At 42.3% G+C, this 25,820-nt stretch overlaps 1 protein-coding gene across 3 annotated transcripts in view; it reads right to left on the bottom strand.

Annotated features, from left to right (window-relative positions):
- Nucleotides 1-21,587: 21,587 nt before the first annotated feature.
- CACUL1 (CDK2 associated cullin domain 1) overlaps nt 21,588-25,820 on the bottom strand; it is an 80,266-nt gene continuing 76,033 nt past the window's right edge. For all 3 annotated transcript variants that reach the window (XM_007064220.4, XM_043551125.1, XM_037904032.2), the window contains 2 exons: nt 23,203-23,246; nt 21,588-22,100 (listed from right to left, as the gene is read on the bottom strand). In XM_007064220.4, coding sequence (XP_007064282.3) covers nt 22,060-22,100; nt 23,203-23,246 — 85 coding nt within the window. In that variant the 3' untranslated portion in view covers nt 21,588-22,059. The remainder of the gene's footprint in view (nt 22,101-23,202; nt 23,247-25,820) is intronic.

Below are 25,820 nucleotides of genomic sequence, written 5' to 3'. Positions count from 1 at the left end.
CAAAAGTTTATGCATATTCCTCTCCACATCAAGGGAGGGGCGGACTGGGTAATTGTAATAATCTTTACTGGTCAGGCTTTTGACCAGGGCAGAAAGGTACAGGTCCAAGGAGCTGGGGGGTATTTTGGCTGGAACCTCTCTATCATTGGCTCATGCAGAGGCTGGCAGAGCTTTCATGTAACTTCCAGGTGGGTGTGTGAATGCTGGTGGGAGTGCAGGATCAGGAGCGGTCTGCAGCTGGTCATGGCAGCACAGTATGAGAAGGAGCCCAGGATGGTAAGATAGAGGGCTGAATGGTACACCTGTTCCAGGTCACACCCCTCAACAGAGTCTGTGCACTTGAATATGAAGTGAATATGTCTGCAGAGCCACATAAGCTGGAGGAAGAGGAGGAAGGAAAGTGGGTCTGAAGCCATGTCCTTCATCCTCACACCTCTCTGTATGCCCCAGGCACACATTTTAGCTGTGTTAAATGACACGGCATAGCTCCTCTGGAAAATCAGTGAGTTACCTATTGTCCCAGCAATTTCATCTAAGCCAGTGTCTCCAGAGGCAGGCAGGCATTCCATTGTGCTCCTTTTATAGGAAATCTACTTTCCGGTGTGATTTTTTTTTCTCACTTAGAAATTTTCAGTCGTTTCTAGCACAGTTATAATGTTTTCTTTGTAACAATGAGGAGAATGGTAGAGCCAATTCAAGGGGGAAGGTGAGGGAAGTACAGTTTACAGTCCCCTCCCCCTCTAAAAACATCAGTGACATTTCAATTGAAGCACATATTTCTTAACTATGACTTGATCATTTTCTAGTTTGTGGGCTAAGTAATTAATTTTAGTCGCATGGTACTCCCATGCATAAGTGTTTGGGACCAGAATTGTTAAGGTAAGTGTATATTCTCTAAAGGAAACTAAATCTTCAGCTGATGTAAATTGGTGTAGCTCCGTTGATTTCAATGGAGCCATGTGGGTCACGTCAGATAAAGATCTGATTACACTGTACTTCCTTATCTATTGCATCGGGAAGATTTTACTCTTAGCCTTGTAATTTTTACCAGTTTGTTCTGTTTTCCCTTCATGCAAAATGTTTGAGTCTGTCTAAAATAATTGTCATTGGAACAAAACAGAAAATTTAATGTTTTATTTATTACTTTCAAAATAGTCCAGAAAGGAACTAAATTCCTGGAATTTTATTTAGTATTCTCTGACTGCAGTCTCTTTTAATTCAGTGCAGTCCTATGATATACATTACCTTTCATTTACATAGACTCATTAATAACTCATTAAAGAATCATGTTACAAAAACAAATCCAGTGTAACATGATGAAAATGAGCTCAATTACTGGAAAAGAAAATGAGTAGATCTTTTTAATTTGCCTTCAGCTGAATTTTTGATGATTATTACTTCATAAGTATATAGTGTGAGGTAGGAAAGGGAGATGGGAGTGATGAAAAGACTAGTAAAAAATTTAAAAAAAGATTTCCTTCTGTAGTGTAGGTCAGACATCTAGAAAAAAGGACCAAACATCTTCAACACCTCACAATCAGTCCATTTTTTTCATTTAGACTTGCTGAGTTCTCTCTCCTGCTTTCAGAGAATCATCAGAACTGTATAAATATGGAATTGCTAAATTGTGTGTTGGCTTTCTAAAAACTTGGCAATTGAGTCATGATCCCCTTAAATCTTACCTTCAGGCTAGCAGGAGGCTTAGATATCATTGATCATGAGGTGATGACTGGCTTGCTGACCTGAAGTTAGTTTTTTTTTTTTTTTCTCTCGTAGACTTATCCTAGTAGGTGGTTTTTGGACCATTATTTTTCTACCCCAAGGGCTATCTCCCATTTTGTTCCACTGAGAGTGGAATATGTGAGGGGAGGCCCTCAACTCTGAAGTGCCCTCTCCATGCCTTGGGCTGAAATAGCCCAGATTTACCACTTCTTCAATGTATATCTGGGGCCAGTGGGAAGGTGTGGGCTAAAGTCCTTTCAGTATGCTGATGACATTCAGTTCTCTCTCCCTCCATCTTCCTTGACCCAAAGGGTGTTGCTGAGTTCCTCTCTGTGTGTGGTAGTAGCTGGGGCATGGATGGGAAAGGCTGCTAGAGGCTCAATCTACAGAAGATGGAGGTGATGCAGGTAGGCAGGGGGACGCATCCTAAGAACTCAGCTAGAGATCGATACGGGTGGTGTTCAGCCTGCAAGGAGGCTACATCCCTAAGGATTTGCCATGATGATAATGGTTAAGAAATTCCATTGCTAAGCCTGTGTCACTTGCTTTCCTGCCACATTGTCACCAAAGGGTTTTAACTAGAAGCCCAAACTGACCACAACTAGGTGGAACTCTGAGGGAATGTGTGTGTAAGTGACTGGCGAGGGGGCCGCAGGAGGTGTTAGACACAGGTATGGCGTCAGACAAAAGGTCTGAGCATGGAGAGTGCCCTAGAATTCCAGAGCTAGAAACAATGACTAGACTCTACCCAGACCCCATTGGCTCAGATACATGTGGGACCTCACAACTGGCTCCACTTGCAACAGCCCGGTGATGGCGCAGCAGAGTAACAGGCCAGGTTGCAACACCACTGACCTGCAAGGATTAAATGCAAAGAATGGCTTACACTCACTCCACCACCCCTGCCATTCTATTTCCCCATTTCTGAGAGCGCACAAGCCAGCACGCTGGACTCTTTGACCGAAGGAATTAAACGGCTTCGTTGACGCTGATAGCCTCACAACTCTGCAAGCGCTACAGGCAGAGAGGAATTTAATACCCAGGAGGTGAGAAGAGCTTTGATATTCTTCATAAGTCCTTTGTCAGTGTTAGAGTACAAACCTGACACATCTCAGCAGACTACAGGATGCCAGCAAAACAGGAGCTGAACAAGAACTGGCACAGGTTCTGGGGCTATGAGCCTGATGACCATAACGAACATTTCTTCTCTGAACTATTAGAATTTATTCATGAGCTGCCAGGGTTCAACTGTGACTTAACAACAATACTGGCAGCATGAGGGCCTTGGGATTGTTTGAGTTAATTTGTACTCCATCTGCTTCCTAGTGGGATTTGCAAGCAGCTGAACAGTTGTCACCCATATATAAAAATGGTGATTACACTTTGCTTCAAACACAATTATCAACGGATTGATGGATCTGAGAAAGCAAGGCAGAGATTTTTTTTTTTTTAAGGGTGCTGCTGGGTGCTCAGTGCTTTATAAAATAAGGCCAATTAGGAGCCTAACTTTAAGCACCCATCTTTAAAAATCTTGGCCTATAAATTTGGAGTTTGGGTTTCACAATTAATCTCTTTTTGTGTATGCGCCTGCAATTAACCGTGCTCACCTTATTGCACCTGCAAATTGGGTAATTAGACAGCCATCAGTAGACATGTGGCCCAGAGCCAAAAAGGCACTTAGGGACAAAATTTCTGTTGATCCAGTTGAAGTTTGGAGCCTAAATACCTGTGAGGATCTGGGCCTGTGTCCTCCCAAAAGGAGGCTGGCTTGAGGATCCTTTAAAAATCAGGCCTTGAGAATCCAGAAGATCTTTCCCACCATGTTCTTATTATTGTGAAGCAGGTGAAATAATCAGCCTGACTATTTGAGTTCCCCTTTAAGAAGTCTACTGGAGTCGGACAACAACCTGCTTATGAAATTAAACTTGTAAAGAAACAACTTTGGATTTTTCAGAAACAGATATATGTTCATGGCTGGCAATCTAGAGGTTAACAGAGAACCCACAGCATAGGTGTAGCAAGGAATTAAAGGGGACATATGGACCAGAGAACCTACCCAAGAACAGCAGTGAACTACATTGGCTTGCCAGCTCCTGGAGCATGAATGCAGCAGCATATGGTAACGTCACTGGTGCTGAATACGAGGTAAAAAGTCGTTACAATGATTCTGCCTAGACATCTGTTTAATACACAGCAGTACCTACAGCCACTTGGAGCAAGTCTGCAGCTGATAGGAATTGACAGCTCCACTGAAATCTAAAGCATGTCAATTTACACCAGCTGAGGAGTTGGCCTTTCCTGCCTCACAACAGAGGTGTTACATGCACATTACATTTTTCCAGTGACGTCTTCAAAGCTGCCTATTTCAAAAGATTTGATATAGTGGTGGCCTCAGTGGAGGCTTGTCTATGAGCAATGTAAATAAAGCTTAAAGAGACAGGTATTGTAATGATAGGTTACTGACCCCAGGATTGCTACCCTCCCCAGGGACTGCAGAGGTCTGCCCTGGCTATTTTAGAGGAGCGTCTGGAGTACAGTTTTTCCACAGCTATTTCAATGAAGGTTGGCACTACCACATTTTGACTCCTATGTGTGTAGCTCTCAGTATTTTCTCCCTTTTCCAAGCTGATTAGACATAATTGCTCCCCTTGTTCAAGTGCCATCTTCTCCCCAGTGGGATCAGCTAAGATGGTCCAGTGGGTAGGGCATGAGCCTTGGACTTAGGAAGAGTGGGCGTTCAATTCTCTACTTTACTACAGACTTCCTGCGTGACCCTGAGCAAGTCACATAGTCTCTCTGTGCCTCAGTTCCCCGTCTCTAAAATAGTGTAACAGTACTCCCCTACCTCAGAGTAGCACAGTGACGCTACAAACCTTAAAGATTGTGAGGCACTGTAATAATGAGGCCACCAAAGGGAAAAGCATGGAACAAACAGTTTTGAATTGTTTTTAAATATTTGCTTAGATGAAGGGGTAATTAGTCAAACTGATGATTTCATTTTTAAGTGTACTACAGTGGTAACAGAGCTGTTTAGAACACCTTGGCTTCCTTCAATCGCCATTCCCTTTATCTGTTCTTTGAATGTAGTTAAAGCCTTTTTGATAGCTTATTTAGAGAGGCACTCAGAAGCACAGATGTGTTTATCCAACTCTGAGGCACCCAGTACGCTGTCAGATCTATCAATCTACCTGTATGGGCCTCTTCACTACAGTATCTAAGCAGCATCTAAATATTAAATTTCTCCTCACCATAGGTCCGAAGTAGTGAAATATCATCCCCATTTTACAAAAGAGAAACGGTCTTATCCAAGGTAACGCTGAAAGTTTGTAGCGGAGTATAGAACTGAATCCAGATCTTCTCAGTCTCAACCTAGTGCATTAAGCAGATAACTGATCTAAAACAAAGCCTTCACTTTAGAAACTCCCATGAGAGTTGAGGGTTCTCAACAACCACAGAATTGGGGCTTTAGGTTCTGTTTGGCCTTGAATATTATTAAGGCCCTGACTCAAAGTCCACTAAAGTCAGCACGCATCTTTCCATAGTCTTGAATGGATTTTGGATCAGCCCAAAGGAGAAGAAATGGCTTTCATAGCCTAGCTTGATGCTGGATTCATAGGTCAGCTAGCTACTGAAGCCAGATGGAGTAGTCGAAGGCAGGTCACAGACCTGGGCCAGTCATTTAAGTCAGCAGAGTAATATTTTATTATTTTTAAAATTTAGTCTATGGGGAAATAGGTATAACATTAGAGTAAGGAAAAACTTGACACACTGCCCATCTGTTTTTTAAAAAATCTGTTGCCAGTTCATGTACATAAAATGTGATTTTATAAGAGCACAACAGACCTTGGGGAGAGAAATCAAATACGTGCTGTATTATTACATTTGAGAGCTGCACAGTGATGGATATCAGCTTTGTAAACACAACTGGTTTTGGAAAAGCGTCTGCATTCAAACAGGATAAAAGGGCTGAGCATAAATCAGCTCCCAATACTATCCAATTTAATATCACTCAAAAGCTGACATTGATGGCTGTTGGCACAGAAAAAGGGAGTAGTACAGCTGAAGAATGAAGAGGATGCAGTTGTTGCAATGGAAAATTAGGCCTGGAAAAGCAAACATAAAACCAAAGGATCAACACCTTCCAATTTATTTTAAAATGCCTGTTGTGATCATTGGCCCTACAAATTTACCCAAATTGTGAGCTCAATTCTGAAAAGTGAATGAAAGTTCATAAAGTGTCACAATAACCTATAACAATAAATGTTGATGGGAAAAGTTGCAAGATGGAGACAAAGACTGAATTAGTAAAAACAAAAAGGCCTACTGCTATAACACAAGGACTTGTGTTAAGATCATGCCTGATAAACAAGACAACATGAGACCAAAAGTCAATGTACCAAAATTCGTGGGTTAGAAATTAGGCCGACTGGCAGACAACCTAAGGAAAGGCTAGACTATTCCGCCCATTACTCCTTTGGGTGTCTTTGTCTTTAACACACACACACACACACACTCTCTCTCTCTCTCTCTCTCTCTGGGGAATATGGACAAACAGCTGGAGGCTACTGTGATGCTGGCTGACTGAAAGACAGAGAAGGGGAAGGAGTGAGCTTCACCATCATGGCTGCCACCATCTCCTGGCATCCTAGACTTTCTCCATCCTAATCCGAAGAGATGTCCTCACCAGACCGGCACAGGGAGAGGGACCAAGAAAATACTGCCACCTTTACCAGCTCCATAGAATCATAGAATATCAGGGTTGGAAGGGACCTCAGGAGGTCATCTAGTCCAACCCCCTGCTCAAAGCAAGACCAATCCCCAACTAAATCATCCCAGCCAGGGCTTTGTCAAGCCTAACCTTAAAAACTTCTAAGGAAGAGATTCCACCACCTCCCTAGGTAACGCATTCCAGTGTTTCACCACCCTCCTAGTGAAAAAGTTTTTCCTAATATCCAACCTAAACCTCCCCCACGGCAACTTGAGACCATTACTCCTTGTTCTGTCATCTGCTACCACTGAACAGTCTAGATCCATCCTCTTTGGAACCCCCTTTCAGGTAGTTGAAAGCAGCTATCAAATCCCCTCTCATTCTTCTCTTCCGCAGACTAAACAATCCCAGTTCCCTCAGCCTCTCCTCATAAGTCATGTGTTCCAGTCCCCTAATCATTTTTGTTGCCCTCTGCTGGACTCTTTCCAATTTTTCTACATCCTTCTTGTAGTGTGGGGCCCAAAACTGGACACAGTACTCCAGATGAGGCCTCACCAATGTCGAATAGAGGGGAACGATCACGTCCCTTAATCTGCTGCCAATGCCCCTACTTATACATCCCAAAATGCCATTGGCCTTCTTGGCAACAACGGCACACTGACTCATATCCAGCTTCTCGTCCACTATAACCCATAGGTCCTTTTCTGCAGAACTGCTGCCTAGCCATTCGGCTCCTAGTCTGTAGCGGTGCATGGGATTCTTCCGTCCTAAGAGCAGGACTCTGCACTTGTCCTTGTTGAACCTCATCAGATTTCTTTTGGCCCAATCCTCTAAATTTTTCTAGGTCCCTCTGTATCCTATCCCTACCCTCCAGCATATCTACCTCTCCTCCCAGTTTAGTGTCATCTGCAAACTTGCTGAGGGTGCAATCCATACCATCCTCCAGATCATTGATGAAGATATTGAACAAAACTGGCCCCAGGACCGACCCTTGGGGCACTCCACTTGATACCGGCTGCCAACGAGACATGGAGCCATTGATCACTACCCATTGAACCCGACAATCTAGCCAGCTTTCTGTCCGCCTTATAGTCCATTCATCCAGCCCAACTTCTTTAACTTGCTGGCAAGAATGCTGTGGGAGACAGTCAAAAGCTTTGCTAAATTCAAGGAACAGCACGTCCGCTGCTTTCCCCTCATCCACACAGTTATCTCGTCATAGAAGGCCATTAGATTAGTCAGGCATGTCTTGCCCTTGGTGAATCCATGCTGACTGTTCCTGATCACTTTCCTTGCCTCTAAGTGCTTCAAGATTGATTCCTTGAGGACCTGCTTCATGATTTTTCCAGGGACTGAGGTGAGGCTGACTGGCCTGTAGTTCCCAGGGTCCTCCTCCTTCCCTTTTTTAAAGATTGGAGTTAAATCCCAAATACCACCTGGGAGAGAAACAAAGTCTCAGATCCCCTTGTGCCCCCTAGGTGTCCTTTTCATTCCCCACCTAAATTTCTTTTCTTTCCTATCCCCAGGGCTGTCCTTACCCATATGCAAAGTACGCAGCTGCGTAGGGCACCAGGAAATTGGCACCAAATTTCCTGGTGCCCTGCGCAGCTGTGTGCTGCTCCAGTCCCTACTCTGCCTCTTCCCCAGGGCCCCCGACCCTGCTCCCCTCCAGCCCCACCTCTTCCCATCTTGTCCCCACTCCCCTGAGCTCTGCGGCAGAGCCAGGGCTGCACTCGTTGGCAGCAGGAAGTGCAGCGACCTGGCCCCAGCTGCGCTGCTGGTAAATGCTGGGGGGTGGTTCCCCCCTGCCCCCCAAGCCAGCCCCCCATGGAGGCCTGGGGCCCCACACACACCCCTGCTCCTCCACGCAGAGGCCTAGGGCCCACCCCCACCCCTGTGGTGGGGGGAGCGGGACGGCATAGGGCCCCTGAATAGCTAGGAACGGCCCTACCTATCCCTCTCCTTTTCCATTTTGTCTAATAAGAGTCTGGCTCAGCCGGCCAAGACTGCATATTTTGCAACACTGCTGGAAAGCTGTGACGGAAAGAGGCAACTAAAAGCCAGTCTTGAGTTTAGTCCTGTGTGTCTAAACTCCTCAAACACATTAAAGTGGGGGGAACTTTCCATTCACTAAGAGAACATGCCAAAACTATCACGCAAAATCACTGTGCTCATAAGGCCCAGTCAGCATCCACACTAGTATACATCCACAACATCCCCACTATTTTGGCAAACACACTGAAGCAACATAATTATACCAGTAAAAGCTGGGTGCACCAAGCCTTCAAAATCTTTAAGCACTGGCTGCTAACCCAGCTCGTTAATGGGCCATGTGCAGATTCTCATTTACTTGTTCCACTCACATGATTGTTTTCGTATTTTTTCTTCACTTGTGGTGATATTGCAGCTATGGCCAAAGGCTCCTGCACCTAACAGTTAGTTGTTTCTATTTCAATAAATCCAGGGATTTACCATGCACTAAAACAGGCCTTTTTGAAAAGCTCTGGCTCAGAATAAAAGATAAAAGAGGTTATGGGTTTGAAAGGCTTTTGAAGAAATTCAGCTTAAATAAAAAAAAATCTAGGTATTTCACTTTGAATCATGGCACTGCTGCAAACCCACCTCTGATCAGTTCCTTTTTATCTGAGTCACTGACATCAGACATGCATTACAGTGAATTATGAAAGGAGATCAATGGCAGAATCTCATATATTGTAAGAATCAGTGAATCATGAGTATTTGAATGACAGCATAGTAACACCTAAGGAATCATGAACCAGCCCTGACTATGGAAGATTTTAATACATTTAAATTAATTCCCCTTTACCACCACTTCAGAGAGCCCTATGTCTACACAGGAAGTAGCTAGCGCTATTTTGACACTTTCAAGGCATCAATATTTTCATCTTTGATGCTTTAGCACCCAGTAACAAAAATTAAATCGAGCACCCAAATGTGTTGGCAATTGTTTTAAGTCAGCCAAAGGTGATCAGAATTAAAGCTGCCACACCATCCTTAACTCACGTGCTGTGGCCAGGGTACTGCCCAAGGTCTGGGCCCTATATCTTCGACTGTGGCCAAGGCATGCAACTCAAAAAGAGGATTGCAAAGGTAGCTTTAATGCACATTTGCTCTCCCCACAAAGTAAGTTAGGGCAACTAAATTACACAGGTTATCAAGGGGTTATAAAGGCAGCCAAGGATTGCTTGGACACAGAGAAAGCCTCAGGTCATGGGGGTGGGGGAAGGCATGGGGAAGGGTCTGAGACAAGACTCCACCTATTCCATTCTCCTCTCTTCCTTGCTGGGGTGGGGGGGGGGGGAGGGGGAGGGAGAGGAAAGTAGTTGCATAAGGTTCATCCAGCCCCAGTATCCTGTCTTCTGACAGGGGCCAATGCCAGGGGGAGAATGTGGAAATCATGGCTGATCAGAGCATACATTTACAACAGCATTAGACACTCTCAGGATTCAGTCAGTGACAAGTTCACCCCCAGGAAGGAGTGCTCCTTAAACATCAAATCTCATCATGAATTGGCATATTAATGTGCCCTTTGGTTTTAAATTATGAATTAGTTCTTCATGATGGTAAAGAACTGAACTGTTAGCCAGTTATTTCTTGGAATTTATCTTGTTACCTGTCAATCAGGAGAACCCACTTTCGATTAAAAAAAAAAATTAAAAATGCATCCGAGTTGCATCCGAGAGTGCTAAAGGAATTGGCGAATGTGATTGTAGAGCCATTGGCCATTATCTTTGAAAACTCGTGGCGAACGGGGGAAGTCCCAGATGACTGGAAAAAGGCTAATGTAGTGCCAATCTTTAAAAAAGGGAAGGAGGAGGATCCTGGGAACTACAGGCCAGTCAGCGTCACCTCAGTCCCCGGAAAAATCATGGAGCAGGTCCTCAAGGAATCAATCCTGAAGCACTTACACGAGAGGAAAGTGATCAGGAACAGTCAGCATGGATTCACCAAGGGTAGGTCATGCCTGACTAATCTAATCGCCTTCTATGATGAGATTACTGATTCTGTGGATGAAGGGAAAGCAGTGGATGTATTGTTTCTTGACTTTAGCAAAGCTTTTGACACTGTCTCCCACAGTATTCTTGTCAGCAAGTTAAAGAAGTATGGGCTGGATGAATGCACTATAAGGTGGGTAGAAAGTTGACTAGATTGTCGGGCTCAACGGGTAGTGATCAATGGCTCCATGTCTAGTTGGCAGCCGGTGTCAAGTGGAGTGCCCCAGGGGTCGGTCCTGGGGCCGGTTTTGTTCAATATCTTCATCAATGATCTGGAGGATGGTGTGGATTGCACTCTCAGCAAATTTGCGGATGACACTAATGGGGAGGAGAGGTAGATACGCTGGAGGGCAGGGATAGGATACAGAAGGACCTAGACAAATTGGAGGATTGGGCCAAAAGAAACCTGATGAGGTTCAATAAGGATAAGTGCAGGGTCCTGCACTTAGGACGGAAGAACCCAATGCACAGCTACAGACTAGGGACCGAATGGCTAGGCAGCAGTTCTGCGGAAAAGGACCTAGGGGTTACAGTGGACGAGAAGCTGGATATGAGTCAGCAGTGTGCCGTTGTTGCCAAGAAGGCCAATGGCATTTTGGGATGTATAAGTAGGGGCATAGCGAGCAGATCGAGGGACGTGATCATTCCCCTCTATTCGACATTGGTGAGGCCTCATCTGGAGTACTATGTCCAGTTTTGGGCTCCACACTACAAGAAGGACGTGGATAAATTGGAGAGAGTCCAGCGAAGGGCAACAAAAATGATTAGGGGTCTGGAACACATGACTTATGAGGAGAGGCTGAGGGAACTGGGATTGTTTAGTCTGCAGAAGAGAAGAATAAGGGGGGATTTGATAGCTGCTTTCAACTACCTGAGAGGTGGTTCCAGAGAGGATGGTTCTAGACTGTCCTCAGTGGTCGCAGATGACAGAATGAGGAGTAATGGTCTCAAGTTGCAGTGGGGGAGGTTTAGGTTGGATATTAGGAAAAACTTTTTCACTAGGAGGGTGGTGAAACACTGGAATGCGTTACCTAGGGAGGTGGTAGAATCTCCTTCCTTGGAAGTTTTTAAGGTCAGGCTTGACAAAGCCCTGGCTGGGATGATTTGATTGGGGATTGGTCCTGCTTTGAGCAGGGGGCCGGACTAGCTGACCTCCTGTGGCCCCTTCCAACCCTGATATTCTATGATTCCGCGGTCCATAGCGCACTGCTGTGACAATAGAGATGAGTTAGTCCTAACAGTCCCAACTAACAGCAGATCAGGTCTGTTTTATTTTGCATATCGAGATGGGCTGGGTGGGGGGGTGGGGGGAGAAAAGGGTGACAAAATAATTTTTACTGGTGGTCAGGGCATTTTTTTTATTCAGTTAATGAGTTCACCATGATCGGGGAGGTAGCTGTGGGGTTTGAAATAAATCACGTATTGCTGTAGAAATACATAGCGGAGTTCGTTTCAACAAGGAGTGACAGCTGTAAAAAGTAATTTGTGGTGATAAATTAAGCGTAAAAATCAACGTTACTTTTAAACTAGTTTAAAAATGCCCACATCAGTGACTTGCAGTAGTTTAAATCAATTTAGAAAATGATTAAACTGGTGAAATGTGTGCATCTGTAAGTCGCCTAATAGTAAGCAGATACCACTCATTTTTTATAATTACATTTTAAGCTGAATTTTAATACTGATTCCCCACCCCTGTAAAATTGGTGTAAACAGATATTCATGATTTAGGTTTAAACGTCACATTTTATCGGCAATTTGTATTACTGCCTATACATTGCATGGTCAGGTTAATTACAAACAGACCATTATTGTATGTACAAGGGAGACCGTGCCACTGTGGGGATCTAATCTTCTGAATTTCATGCTGTAGCTGTGATTGAAATATCAGTGTTGATGAAGAATTTTGCATATGGCTTTGACCAAGGTCACCACCTCTCTGCTTTGAAATTTTCATCTTTCCCCCAGCTCATGAAAAATAATCTGCCGTAGGTTGGCTAATTAGTTGGGGCTTGACCATCCCTGTAGGCATTGCCCTGAGTAAGGACTAGGGTGTAAATGCACCAGCCCAAAAGTAGTACTGAGGCATGGGGCCTCACAAGGGTGTCTGATGCATAATTCCTTCCTTAGAGGATGCACTTTACTTCTTCCCCTCCATGCCTGAGCCAGCACTCACTCTTCATTCCCCACAGAAGGGAACATCTGTACAGCAAGGATTTTACTCCTCTAAACCAGACCCAGACCCAAGTAGATTTAATCAGGTAAGAGACTGGCAAGCAGGGCGGCCTTGCTTCCCTACTCAGTTAAGTGAGGCCAGGGCACAGTCTAGCTGCCCATCACAGATTAGCAGTACAGTAGCTTCTTCAGTATTGCACAAGCCTCAGGCTTAGATAGCCAGAATAAAGATTTCTTTTGAAAGATCAGATGTTAAGAAATTAAATAGGTTAAAATCAACTCAGACAAAAAATATGGTAGAGGGCTAATTCAATAATTATTTCAACATTTATTTTGTATGAAAGAAGAATTCTGAAGCAATGGTCACAGATATAAAAGCTGAATTATGGCAGTTTAATTCTGCCTAAACTCAGTCTACTTGGTTTTGATTGGGTCTTTAATTATAATTGTGATTGAAGGGGAGTTGGTTTTGTTGGCAGCAAACTAGCAAGACTCAGAGTAGTGAAGGAGAGCTCTCTTCCCACACTACTACTGCCAGATGACAGTTCAAAGGACAATTACTTCCTACTTAAAGAACAAGCAGAAAACTGAGAAGCACAAATTTCTTGGCTCCCTCACTAACTAAGCATTCAGCACGTGTGAGCACACAAAGTTTTCTCTTGGGAAATAATCCTAGTATTTCCTGGTTCACTAACAATATCCCAGAGTGTGACATGACAAACAGCAATTCTCATTACCATTCATGCTGCTTGTGACGTTACAATGGTGAATTCTGGAGTCTCTTCATTGATCCCTAGATGCTGCAGTTAATACATTAGAACTAGAGTAACGAGGGTGTAGGTTTCCAGAGTGACTAGTAGTTTGAAGGCTGTTTTCAGGTACCAAATTTGACACACCTTAAAGGGGTCTGCTTCTCAGAAATAGCTGAGCACCTATTCTTTGAAAGTCAGGCCCTTCAGGTTGTCTCAGATTGAGCACCCAAAAATCACTAGTCCCCTTTGAAAATGTAGACTCACATGGCTGCACAGGTAGGAAACTTGAGTGACAGTCAGGAGACTCGGGTTCTATTCCCAAGTTGGCTGCAGGCTTGTTGTGTGATCTTAGGTAAATTGCCTCTGTTTCCTCTGATTCTTTTCCAGTCTTTGGCTATTTTAGATTGGAAGCTTTTCAGGGCGGGGACCATCTCTTATGGGTTTATACAGTGTCAGTCACAAGTGGGCCCCAAACTGTGGCTGTGCCCTTAGGCACCACTGTAACACAAATAGAAAATAATTTAGGAAAATATTAATAAAGCTCTAACTTATTTTTTGTGCTGAATGTTCCCTCGACCACCCCTACCGCATAAAACTAATTAATAGGTACACCGAGCACAGAAATCTGTGGTGAATGCATTTTCAATGTAAAGGTCATCATAAATATAACTGCGTGTGTTCAACACAATATTCCCTGTAACTCTGTGGCCATGAAGTAGCAAGCTGTGTGCTTTGCAGTTGCTTCTCTGATTCTTAGAAAGCTCTCTGAAGAGCTGTAATTGAGTGAACAAATACTATAAGATTGTGTGCATTATAAATAGTTTAAGCACCAGAAATTGTAGATTCTTATGTTTTAAAGGAAATTAATAAGCAGGATTATGAAATCTTAAGTGAGACAGATTCCAGGAGACTGGAAAGCTGCCAGCATAAGAGCACTGGTCCCCCATAATAGCAACTGCAACAATAAAAGGGCTAAGAGATCTCAAAATGTTAATTAAACACACATTCACCTCCTATGCTTACCCATGTGGTTCAGACAAAAGAATTAAACAGTATCTTCAGGTGTGCAGAGGCAAAGATAATGGAGGAACAATACAGACAGATTCTAAAAGGAGCTGGATTGCACAAGCAGCAGATGGGAAATGCATTTCAGTGGAGACTCAATATAAATCAAGTTAGTCCTGAAGAAGGACCCAAAAAACACACATCCTCCTCTTCCTGCACAGGAAGAGAGGTCGTGCCTTGCAAGTTCTACCTCAAGCTCCCCTTAGCAAAGCAGGGTAGGAAGTACAGGCAGGGCCTACAAATGTTCCCATTGGATGGCTATCCACAGGAACACAATACCCAAACCTTGGGGATCTCCAGTCGCTGGCTAGATGCTGCACCACTGAAGTCAATGGAATTGGTGCTATTGACTTTACATGGAACAGGATCAAGCTCAAAAGAGCAAAACCAACCTCCTACGTACCATCTAGCTCCTCTCTCAGAATACTGACGGCATGGCTGGTTCAGGGCAGCCAGTTACTTTTTAGGTCAGAGAAGATTATGCCATTCAGGGCAACTGCTCCCCCCAGCTGCCCATATACTCCCCCCATTCACACAGAACTCTGCATTACAGGCATAGAAGAAATCTAAGGAGGGAGCCGTGTTGCGTGGCTGCATTTCCTGTCTACTCCTTTTTCTGCTGAATTTCAGTGTTTTTGCTCCGTCCTGTGCAGCAGAGAGGAAAGTGCCCAAATGTGCTAAATGGAACAATCCTCCAGAACACTGAGGGGAGTGGGGGGGGGGGGGGGGGAAATAACTTATTAGCAGGGGAAGAGAAGAAAATAAAGGTGTTACAGTTATACAGACACTATGAGGGGCAGAGATTCTATAGGGATGAGCCCCAGAGTAATCCCAAGAAATAAATTAATTTTTTAACTCTGACTAGAGTACTGTGTTCAGTGCTGGCCATCATGTCACCGAGAGAGGATTGCACCGGGCATGATGCGGCTCAGTGTTACCGGATAGAGAGTGATTGTAAATTATGAGGAAAGACTTCAGCTTATTCTTGCTGGGAAGAGAGGCAGCTTTGAAATGACTGAAGGTGTCTGAGAGGAGATTTGAGAGAAATGTGTTCGCATGAGGGAAGGGTTCAAAAGCTAAACAGCGTTAAAGGATTAGGAAAGTATAACAAGGAACTCGGGCAGAACCATTTCTCACAAGGAGTGTCTGGGTAGCCATTTAGAACGGAGTGGTGTATAGGACCCCCACACACATAGGTCCTCCAAACTTCACCAGACCTCAGATGTACAGCATGGAGAATACCATTAAATAACAGCTACTAAGGGCTAGATTGTGCCCTTAGGCACAAACCTGAGCAAGGGATGGTGTGTACACTGTACCCCCAACCCTGCAGGGAAGCTCTGGAAAGCACTGTGCCTCAGAGATACCCCCTAGTCACAATCCCTCTCCTGCTTCTTCCTCACTTTGGCCAGTGAGTGTGTGTCGGGGGTGGTTGGGTTGAAACCAAGTGTCCACCTGTTCCCCATCCTTCCTTTCTCACCTGCTCCAGGTCTGTAGTAAACAGGCACACAGCATTTCTATTTACTCCTGTGTGACCAGATCCAAGGCCTGGTGGCAGAAGCAGGGGGTTAAGGGAGGTTCTTATTCCTCCTTACTCCCTTGTGCAGCCCACATCACTAAGTCCTCAACTCAGATAACACCAACTAAATATTTGGTGCATTTCAATTTTGAGTTGTTCCCTTTGTGCAAACAGCAGCTCTCCTGTTGACAGCATGCAAAGAGAGATTGCAATGCTATCAATTAAATTACCATTTGTCTGTTAACAGAGATTGGAGGAACTTCTGGCAAAATTCCCCCACAGGTCACCTCACGTAAGTTATATAATCTGTGTCTACAAGCAACAAGTTGAAAACAATACTAGAGAGGAAGTAGCTGCCACCATTTTTATCCCATCATTACAGGATTCAACATTTCCAATGTTATGCTAATTAAAATCCTTCAGCAGGAGCTCAGAACCAGGGGGTTAGCCACCAGGATTCCAAAGATGGATGGAAGAAGAGCCAGGAGGGATGGCTCAATGGTTTACACATCAGCTATGTTTCAGAGTAGCAGCCGTGTTAGTCCGTATTCGCAAAAAGAAAGAGTACTAGTGGCACCTTAGAGACTAACCAATTTATTTGAGCATAAGCTTTCGTGCGCTACAGCTCACTTCATCGGATGCATCACGAAAGCTTATGCTCAAATAAATTGGTTAGTCTCTAAGGTGCCACTAGTACTCTTTTTTTCTTTTTATATCAGCTATGAAATTCCTAGATTCCCTCAAACTACGAATTCAAATCTGGACAAGATCAATTTAATCCTTCCTCATTGCCTGGTATAGTAGAAAAAAAATACCATGAGTTTTCAGAGGAGACACAACACTATCTTCTCTCTTGCAGCATTGAGAAAGCAGAGGTTGGAAGGGCAGGGGATACAGCTCAGGAGAAGCTGTTCCCTCTCAGCAGCTAAAGACGACAACAGACTTGAATCAAACACCGACAAAGAAACCCAGTGACACAGCAACAGAGCCACACCTACAAAAAACACTGACAGAATGGGCCAGATCCTCAGCTCCAATAAGACTGTTTTCACACTATTCCAGTGGGTAAAAGCAGTCTTAAACCTGGCCTGTGTGACCAACAGGGCACCCTCCCCTAGCATAAGGCAATGCCCGGGTGGCATAGTGTCAGTGAAGACAAATATGCCGCCATCCTCACAAGCCGCTGGTTTAAGGAACATGCCAGGAGGATGTTGGAGGGAAAACACAGTGCTCTAAGACAACCCATGGACTCTGGAGAGCCACTGCTGGTAAATCTGAATAACCCTGAGACTGCTACAACTTGCACTGGGGGCTGAACCAGCCCCAGGCACTGGGGGGAGTGCAAAGGTGATGTAAAGCCATTTATCTTTCTCCTTACTGGAGTCTACACCAAGCACAAGTCAGCCAGACCTGAGGAGAGGGGTGCACTTGCAAGTACTTACGTTAGTCCTATAAAACCTATTCTTTCCAAAGAAAAATTTCACAGAATACATGAGAATCGTTTTTCAATCATTCTGAAGTTAATATTTGTTTTGGGGTCAGGGAGTTCTCAACATGAAAGATGATGAAGAATCATGCCTGGTCAAGTTAAAAGGAGATGGAGGCATTCCGCACCTTGTAAAACTGGGCCTTCTATTTGGTGTGTGAAAAGGAAATACTGGGCTAAATGCACCCTGGTTGACTCCACTGAAGGATGAATCTGGCAGACTGTATTTCTGCCCAGTAATTATCCCAGAGAGAAAGACCCAAATATTTACATAAGAACGACCATACTGAGTCAGACTAATGATCCATGTAGCTCAGTATCCTGTCTCTGACAGGGGCTAGTGCCAGATGCTTCAGAAGGAATGAACATACCAGGGCTGTCATGAGTGATCCATCCCATTGTCCACTCCCAACTTCTGGCAGTTGGAGGTTTTGGGACACCTAGAAAATGGAGTTGTATCCCTGATCATCTTGGCTAATAGCCATTGATGGACCTGTCCTCTGAGAACTTAAATTGTTGTTTGAATCCAGTTATACTTTTGGCTTTCACAACATCCCTGAAAATGAGGCCCACAGGTTGACTGTGCGTTGTGTGAAGTACTTCCTTTTGTTTGTTGCAAGCCTGCTGCTTCTTATAGTCCCTTTCTCCACACCATTCATGATTTTATAAACTTCTATCATACTCCCCAAAGTCATCTCTTTTCTAAACTGAACAGTTCCAGTCTTTTCTCTTTCTCCTGGTATGGAAGCTGTTCCATCCTCCTAATTGTTTTCATTGCCCTTCTCTGCACCTTTTCCATTTAGCTGCATTACATTTTCACAATGTCTACATAAGATGTTGAGTCAGGTCCAAAGTCTATACAGGAGTTGAGTGCTCAGCACCTGCACAATCTGGGCCATATACAGAACCACAGACTATTTCTGTGTCGAAAACTGCCTTAAACATTGTTTAGTCAAGAACTTCCTACAAACACAACAGTAGTAAGATAAATATTTCAACTTTCAGAAGCAAGAAATGAAATTCATCTAAAAATATTTTAATATAGCAAGTTTGCCTAGAGAACTTAGACATAGAAGAGGACACCCAATGTATAACCAAATTTACTGTTTAGTCTCATGGTAAGCAACAGATGCAAATTTACCACAAAGTTGTTATTTGGTTAGAGTTACTAGTGTAGCTAGGACCATGCTGCCTTGTAGTCATGGTTTTACAGTATCAATGCTCAAATTGGCTGAGTTAGTTTTACTGTAAGTAAAATTCAAGTTTACAAAGAAACAAAATAATTTAGCATATTATGCTATACTCCATTTCATGCTCAGCTCACAATGATAAAACCCTAGAAGACAAGATAAACAATACTTCAGCATTAGGTTAATAATGCCAAAACATACAGAAATTTTAATGCCAATTTACAACATAATACAATGCTTTACAAGGAGAGTTCTCATGTCCGCTGGCCAAATGAGAACGCCACATGGTGAAAAGCATTCAAGTACTGTTATAGTGCATATAATATTGTCCACACTAAGAGGAATGTTTTATTTTACCTTCTTATAGAATTATTGTTTCAAAAGTCTGTGTCCTAAGTGTAATGCAACAATAAAGGAGTAAATTAAAATCATTGCCTCAAATATGAGGCCTAAGTCCTACAGGTTATTTACAAACTGTAGATCAGTAAACCCTTTGTAAAAAAAAAAAAAAAAAAAAAAGAGCAAAATCTTAACAGCATGATAAAGCTGAGAGCTTGCACACTATCATATGAACTAGAATGGAACTGATGTAGTAAATCAACTAGTTGATGTGTATATTCTTAATTCAAGAATATTTGCTGTCACCATACACAGAGTAAATGTACAACTAAAGACACTGTCAAATGGTTTTAATTTTGAAATTTGATTTTTTTTTTTAAACTGTTCTTGATAAAATTTTGGAACGTGGCAAAATTAAAATCAGTAGCCATTCTCTATCAGCATTTGTTACTTTCTCCACTGTGTTCATTCAAGGTAGGATTTACAAAAGTAATCAACATTGGCCTAATTCTACTCCCAACAATAAAACTCCTATTGACTTCAGTCGAAGCAGAGATACACCAAATGCTGAGTGCTTTTGAAAACCCTATCCTTGATGGTTTGTTTTTGATCACTGATTCAAAGTAATCTGGATCTCTTGGTAAACTGGGAGCAAGCAAACAATGTGTGTTTTAATATGGCTAAATGTAAACATGTAGGCTATACTTACATGATGGGAGACTATCCTGAGAAACAGTGATTCTGAAAAAGATTTGGGGGTCATGGTGGATAATCAGCTGAACATGAGCTCCCAGTGTGACACTGTGGCCAAAAGAGCTAATGAAACCCTGGAACGCATAAATCTCAAGTAGGTCTAGAAAGGTTATTTTACCTCTATATTTGGCACTGCTGTGACCGCTGCTGGAATACTGTGTCCAGCTTTGGTGCCCACAATTCAAGGACATAGATAAACTGGAGGGGGTTCAGAGAAGAGCCACGGGAACGATTAAAGGATTAGAAAACATGCCTTACAATGATATAACTATGTAGCTTAACAAAGGGAAGATCAAGGGATGATTTGATTATAGTCTGAGTATCTACATGGGGAACAAATATGGGCTCTTTCATCTTGCAGAGAAAGGTACACCACCATCCAATGGCTGAAAGTTGAAGCTAGACAAATTCAGACCGGAAATAAGTAGTAAATTTTTAACAGTGAAACTAAGTATTGGGACAATTTACCAAGGGTCATAGTGGATTCTCCATCTCTGAATTTTTAAATCAAGATTGGATGTTTTTCTAAAAGCTATGCTCTGGGAATTATTTTGGGGAAGTTCTATGGCCTGTCTTATACAGGAGGTCAGACTAGATGATCACAACAGTCCCCCTGGCCTTGGAATCTATGACACTGTGAATTTAAACATGAAGGGAATAGAGTCTGTTTACAAAGCAAAGTTGGAAGGAAAAGAACTCTCTGTCACTGCCACATGTATATTTTGCTTCTTCCTGAAATCTACAGACCACTCATGCAAGCTTAAGAGAATTTCTCTAAAAGTATGACAGCTGTGTGTGGCAGAAGTGTGGATACACTTGTGCCTCAGCTCAGAAAGGTTTTTGATATTACTAGTTTGTTTGTTTTTTTCTTCTTAACTAAAGATGATAAAAGGAATCTGGATTCAAAGCTACTTTTTCAAGTACATTTCTCTCCCTATTTAAATTAACTGGATTCGATTACCCATACTGCTAACTGAAACTCATCTCCTAACCATTACAATTAGGACTACAGGTCCAGATTTACTGGACCAGCCCAACTGAGCTTGGCACAAGTCTAGAAGGGTGTATGCATGCACATATGCATTACATCACCTTGGTATCTCCCTGATCCTGAACAGTGCTGTGTATCTTACACTCTGGCTGTTTGGTTGCAGGGCCATATCCCTTTTCACCAATCACACTCCCTATGCTGGTAGCCAGGAGGAGCACTGGCAGAGCCACTCCGGCAGCCCTGCATGGGTGCTGTCATCCACTGACCAACTAAGGCAGGTTTAAGTCTGCTCATTGCTGCCAGAGTGGCCCATAGCATAATTCAACAGACTGGAGAATCTTGCTCATAATCCAACTCTCAGCTAATGTTCCAAAATAACACACAACACAAAACATGGCATTGCATTCATTTTGGAGTTCACATTCATCTACTGTAATTACCATGGAGGCCAACAAAGTCACCAGAAAAGGGAGGGGGCATAGGGATGTTTCTACAAGAATTGGTCCCAGCATTAATACTAAATAAACACAGGAAAAACAAAAAGTGGGAAGGGGGCCAAGTCACTATAAGTGACACTATCAGGTTAAAAGTTTTCTTCCTTTCTAAATTCATATCCTAGTAATGCAGGAGAACCTTGTGACTTTGCAGCATATTTGTTCACAACATCACAAGCTTTTCCTTAAGAACCCATTTTGCATTCACCAAATATGGTCTGTAAAGTTGCCAAGTGCACAAGCTGAAGGCACAGAGTCAAAAAACATTAAGGAAAAAACCAATGGAAGAAACAAATCTGGAATCAAAAACCTCATTGTCAGAATTATATTTAGAAGGGACCAACTCTTAAAGCTGCTGTCACTTTGTACTGAATAATAAATACTGCAAAGTAACAAATCTTTATTCTTATTATTTAAGTAAAAGCTTCAGAAAATACCTTGAAGTTTTAAAACTAATACACTGATGTGTTAATTAGTTTAAAGAATGTCCATAATAAAAAACAAGAGTGCAAAAAAGATTCTTCCATTTTAACATTTTTGGAGGAAGCTGCTGATTTTGGCTGCCAATTTTCACTTAGAAATTATCTGGTTTTCAAGGCGCATTCCTCACGGAATCAGAGAGTAGGAATTTGCTGAGAGACCAAACCAAAGCATCATGTCTTTCAAAGTTATCCCGAGTGTAGCAGCAACTGACATTTTATTACATAACGAAGAAAGTCCAAACTGCTCTTCCAGGTATAGCTTGCGACAGAGCTCCTGAATATCAGCAGACCCCAGCTGAGGCGCTGGATATTATCTGTGCTCCTCCAGTGTCTGTTCTGGCTAGGAATAAAAGCACATCCGGTATGTTCACTATCTGTACCCTCTGGAGCTTGCACATGCTGATGAGCCATCTGAAATATACATAAAAGAGACATGGTTAATCAGAAATCCTTATAATACCTTACACTTCTGTAGCGCCTTTCATCCTGACAGATCCTAAAGCACTGTGTACAAACTGAATCTGATACGCCAGCTCTCTAGTCATTTCATCCACCACCCTTCTGTCTAGAAGAATGGCAGCACAGAGCAATGCTGCATATCAGTCTAGAGAAGGAAATTAAGAAGGACATGTTCCACTGATATTATTGGAAGAAACTGGGTAGAGAGAATGCAGTCAAAATTCAATGAGAGCTGATGCTACTAATAGTTACCAAAAGATCCAGGGGATGTTTAGTGTCAGGTGATCAGGACCTTGCTTTTAAATCTCACCATAAAAGATATGGGACTAGACTCTCTCCTGTGCCAAAGCTCTACTGAGGTGAGGGCACCAAAGCCCTAGTTATCAATCCCTGATTCAGCAGACCAGCTCCAGCCCTGACAAGTTAGAGCAAGCTGTTGGGCAGCTCTAATTTGTACCTCTGGGATAGGGTAGCCAGCAAAGAATTGTAGCAGAGCTCCAATTTCCTTCCTCCTTCCTTTCATATATCCTTTATACAGGGGAGGGAATAAGGTGGGAAACTCAGGTACAGGGCCCAGATCTGGTACACTTGCATAAATAGAAAGAGTTGTCTGTTGGTCATTTTTTTGGCCAAATTATGGCCTCTTTTCATGGGCTTAATGGTGCAAAGGGCTGTAACTGTGTGGAGAATCTGGCCCCCCATCTCCACAGTTGCATGGACATCTTGTTGTCTCAGAGGCAACACTGGGGGCCTTGTTAGAGTTGGTCCTATTAGCAGTGGTTACGTGGAAGACAGCAACACATTGGAGTGCAGGTTCTGATCACTCCCAGACCTCAGAGACCCACCCTTTTCTCTGTATTCAAGCAGTCCACTCGGAAAAGAATCATTCCTCCCCCTGCTGAAGAGTTACACCTTTATATACATGGAAAATGATATTGTCTCCACCTGCTGGTTGAAAGACCCATAACCCAACTAGCACAGAAGATCAAAGACAGTTTTATTCTTTTTATTTTTATTTAAACTAAACAATGAACAATAGCGGATTCTTACTTACTATAAGTTAACTCTTCTCCAGCTCTCTTGCGTGACTGGTCACCTCTGGGAAAGAATGGGGAGAAAAGAATGGTCATTGAACCAAACAAAAAAACAGTGTGGAAACCAATGACAGCAAAGTCATCATATTTAATTTGTAAAAGAAAAACTGGGACATTTAGTCGAAATTAAACAGTATGCAAATATGCTAATAACAACAGTCGAAATATATGATTGGGGAAAAAACCACAGCAGAATCAATACACATACAATAAAAAGTGCAATCGGACAATTATATAGTTTAGTTACTCTATCCTTTTCTTTAAAATTGATTTTAAAAATAATTCTTATGATAAATAAAAAGCTCACCCTCTGGATTTAAATAAAACTATCTAATGTATGATTTGAGACCAGACTATAGCTGAGCAATTTGTCTTAAAACAAACTCCTTATACCAGTTTTATAAAGCTATTTTAGAAGATCTGAAAGATTTTTAGATTTAGCAGTAGCCGAAATCTTCTTATTCTTCTGATCCACTAAATCCAAATACAATTCCTCTAAACAGAGAATTTTTTTTTTTTTTTTTTTAAAGAATTCTGGGTGAAATCCTGGCTTCACTGAAGTCAACAGCAAAACTCTCATTCACTTCAAAAGAGTTAGGATTTCTTCACCCCTTTGACTTTCTTGACTAGTATGTACAGAAAACTCAGCTGCTTTGTAGTTTTATTTGAAGCTAGATGGCAATAGCTGACTATGAGGCAAGAGAGATGTCTCAATGTTATTTATTTTCTTCATGCTAGCCAGAATCTCTCACTTCTCTGCTAGCAGACAATCCAGATCAAGCGTTCATGTGACACAACAGGAAGTAGCGAACCACTTTAATAAAATCCATCCTCTTTGAGAGTGGCCTGTGGTGTGCACTTCGTTTAAGGTCATTAATGCAAAAATCACCACGGAGTGATTAGGTAACTCCCCCACCATCTTCAGTTGCACTAGTCATTTGATTATCACGGCTGAAAACTTTCTAGAGGGGTGCCAGTCATGTAATTAGTTCTTCAATATTCAGTCTCCTTGTGGTTAATTTTAGTGTGAGATGTGGAGCAGTGAAGATGTCAATCTGCTGCATGTACAGAAAGTCTCATTTGGGAAATAGGAATGTTGTTTTGACTTCATCATTTATATATCAGGCTGCTAAAATTGATGGCTTTTTAATCTATATTTAATAAATGAGTTAATCTATAATTTTAAGTACTAAACAGCACACCGGAAGCTTAGTCTAACTGCAGGAAATTATCTCCATCCCAGTGTACATTCTTTTGACTCAGCTGATTTTTAGCAACTCTAGAATTAATTTAGCAAAACAATTGTTTCATCAGCATGAATGTCAATTACATAAGCAAGCCATATATACAATTAAATTAGAGAGGAACTAATATGGAACTTTGCAGCTCCAATTGCTAATTGAATAAAAGCCTATAGTTCTCAGTATAAAAGCCTAATACAACTTGATTTTTTTAATTTAGTATATAGTTCTGAGTGTGTGTGGTTTCTCATAGTGCATTTGACCAAAGGCTGCTCAAAAGAGGTCTTGAGGATCATCCACTTTTTTTGTTCTAGGTTCTACCATCCCCCTTTCTGTATGACCTCTTGCCTCTACACTCCTATGAGGTCACAGAACTGTGAGAGAAAGGACAAGTTAGCCTGTTTGCAGGCAGACACAAATACTGCTCTTCAAAGGAACCAGCCATCAATGCTTGGCTCTATTTAAGCACTGTAGAACATCAAAACTTGGCAGCAGAAGACCCTGGTTATTCCCATGCCAAATAACAACCATTACCAAATGTAATGTATAGAGACAACGTGAATTGGAATTGGGCTACAGTGGTCAGTAACATTAAGAACAGGCAATTACTTATTTTAGTACAAAACAGAAATTGACAGACTATGTTTCAAGGACCCCTGCTGGTTCAAAGCACTTTCTGTGGGGTCATACCAGATGGAGGGTAGGTTGTTCCCCACAAGGGCCCCTTAACTCTTGAACATACTTCCCCCCCCACACTAGTCTGCTAGTGTACAGATCGGGGAACTTTGCAGTCATATAGTGCAAAGCCTCTCTCAAGCACTTAGGAAGGTAATGATTACATGTAGATGGTAAAACTGGAGGTCTTTATTTTTATATCTTTGGACTGGTAATATGCTGTTGAGTAACATTAGTATTATTGTCAATCATTTTTAAGTAGAGTGAATTTAAATTACTGCTAGGGCACTCAGAGCCAGTGATGGGCTCTTTTAAATGCTAAAAATGGAAAGAAGAAATTTTTTTTTTTTGTAAATTAACCCCAATGCTTGCCATCAGAACAATATCTAAGCATATATAGTATATTCTAATACTGCTCTTTCAAGCACAACATGCATATTAGCTATGTTTATTCCAAATGCCCAAATCAGACTTACCTTCTTTTTTCCATATAGCATATTGATATTTACAGAATAAAATCAGTTACATTATATTAGAGTTATCGTATAAACACCTTCAAAGACTAAACCCAAATAGTGGGTATTCCTTATTCAAAGAATTGTCGCCCCCCCCCGCACAGGTAGCATTTGGTAGATAGCAAAGTACATTTTTTTTTATTTCAC

This window comes from Chelonia mydas, chromosome 7, assembly GCF_015237465.2.
Source record: "Chelonia mydas isolate rCheMyd1 chromosome 7, rCheMyd1.pri.v2, whole genome shotgun sequence".
Lineage (NCBI taxonomy): Eukaryota > Metazoa > Chordata > Testudines > Cheloniidae > Chelonia > Chelonia mydas.
This window is presented reverse-complemented; position numbering and strand designations above follow the sequence as displayed.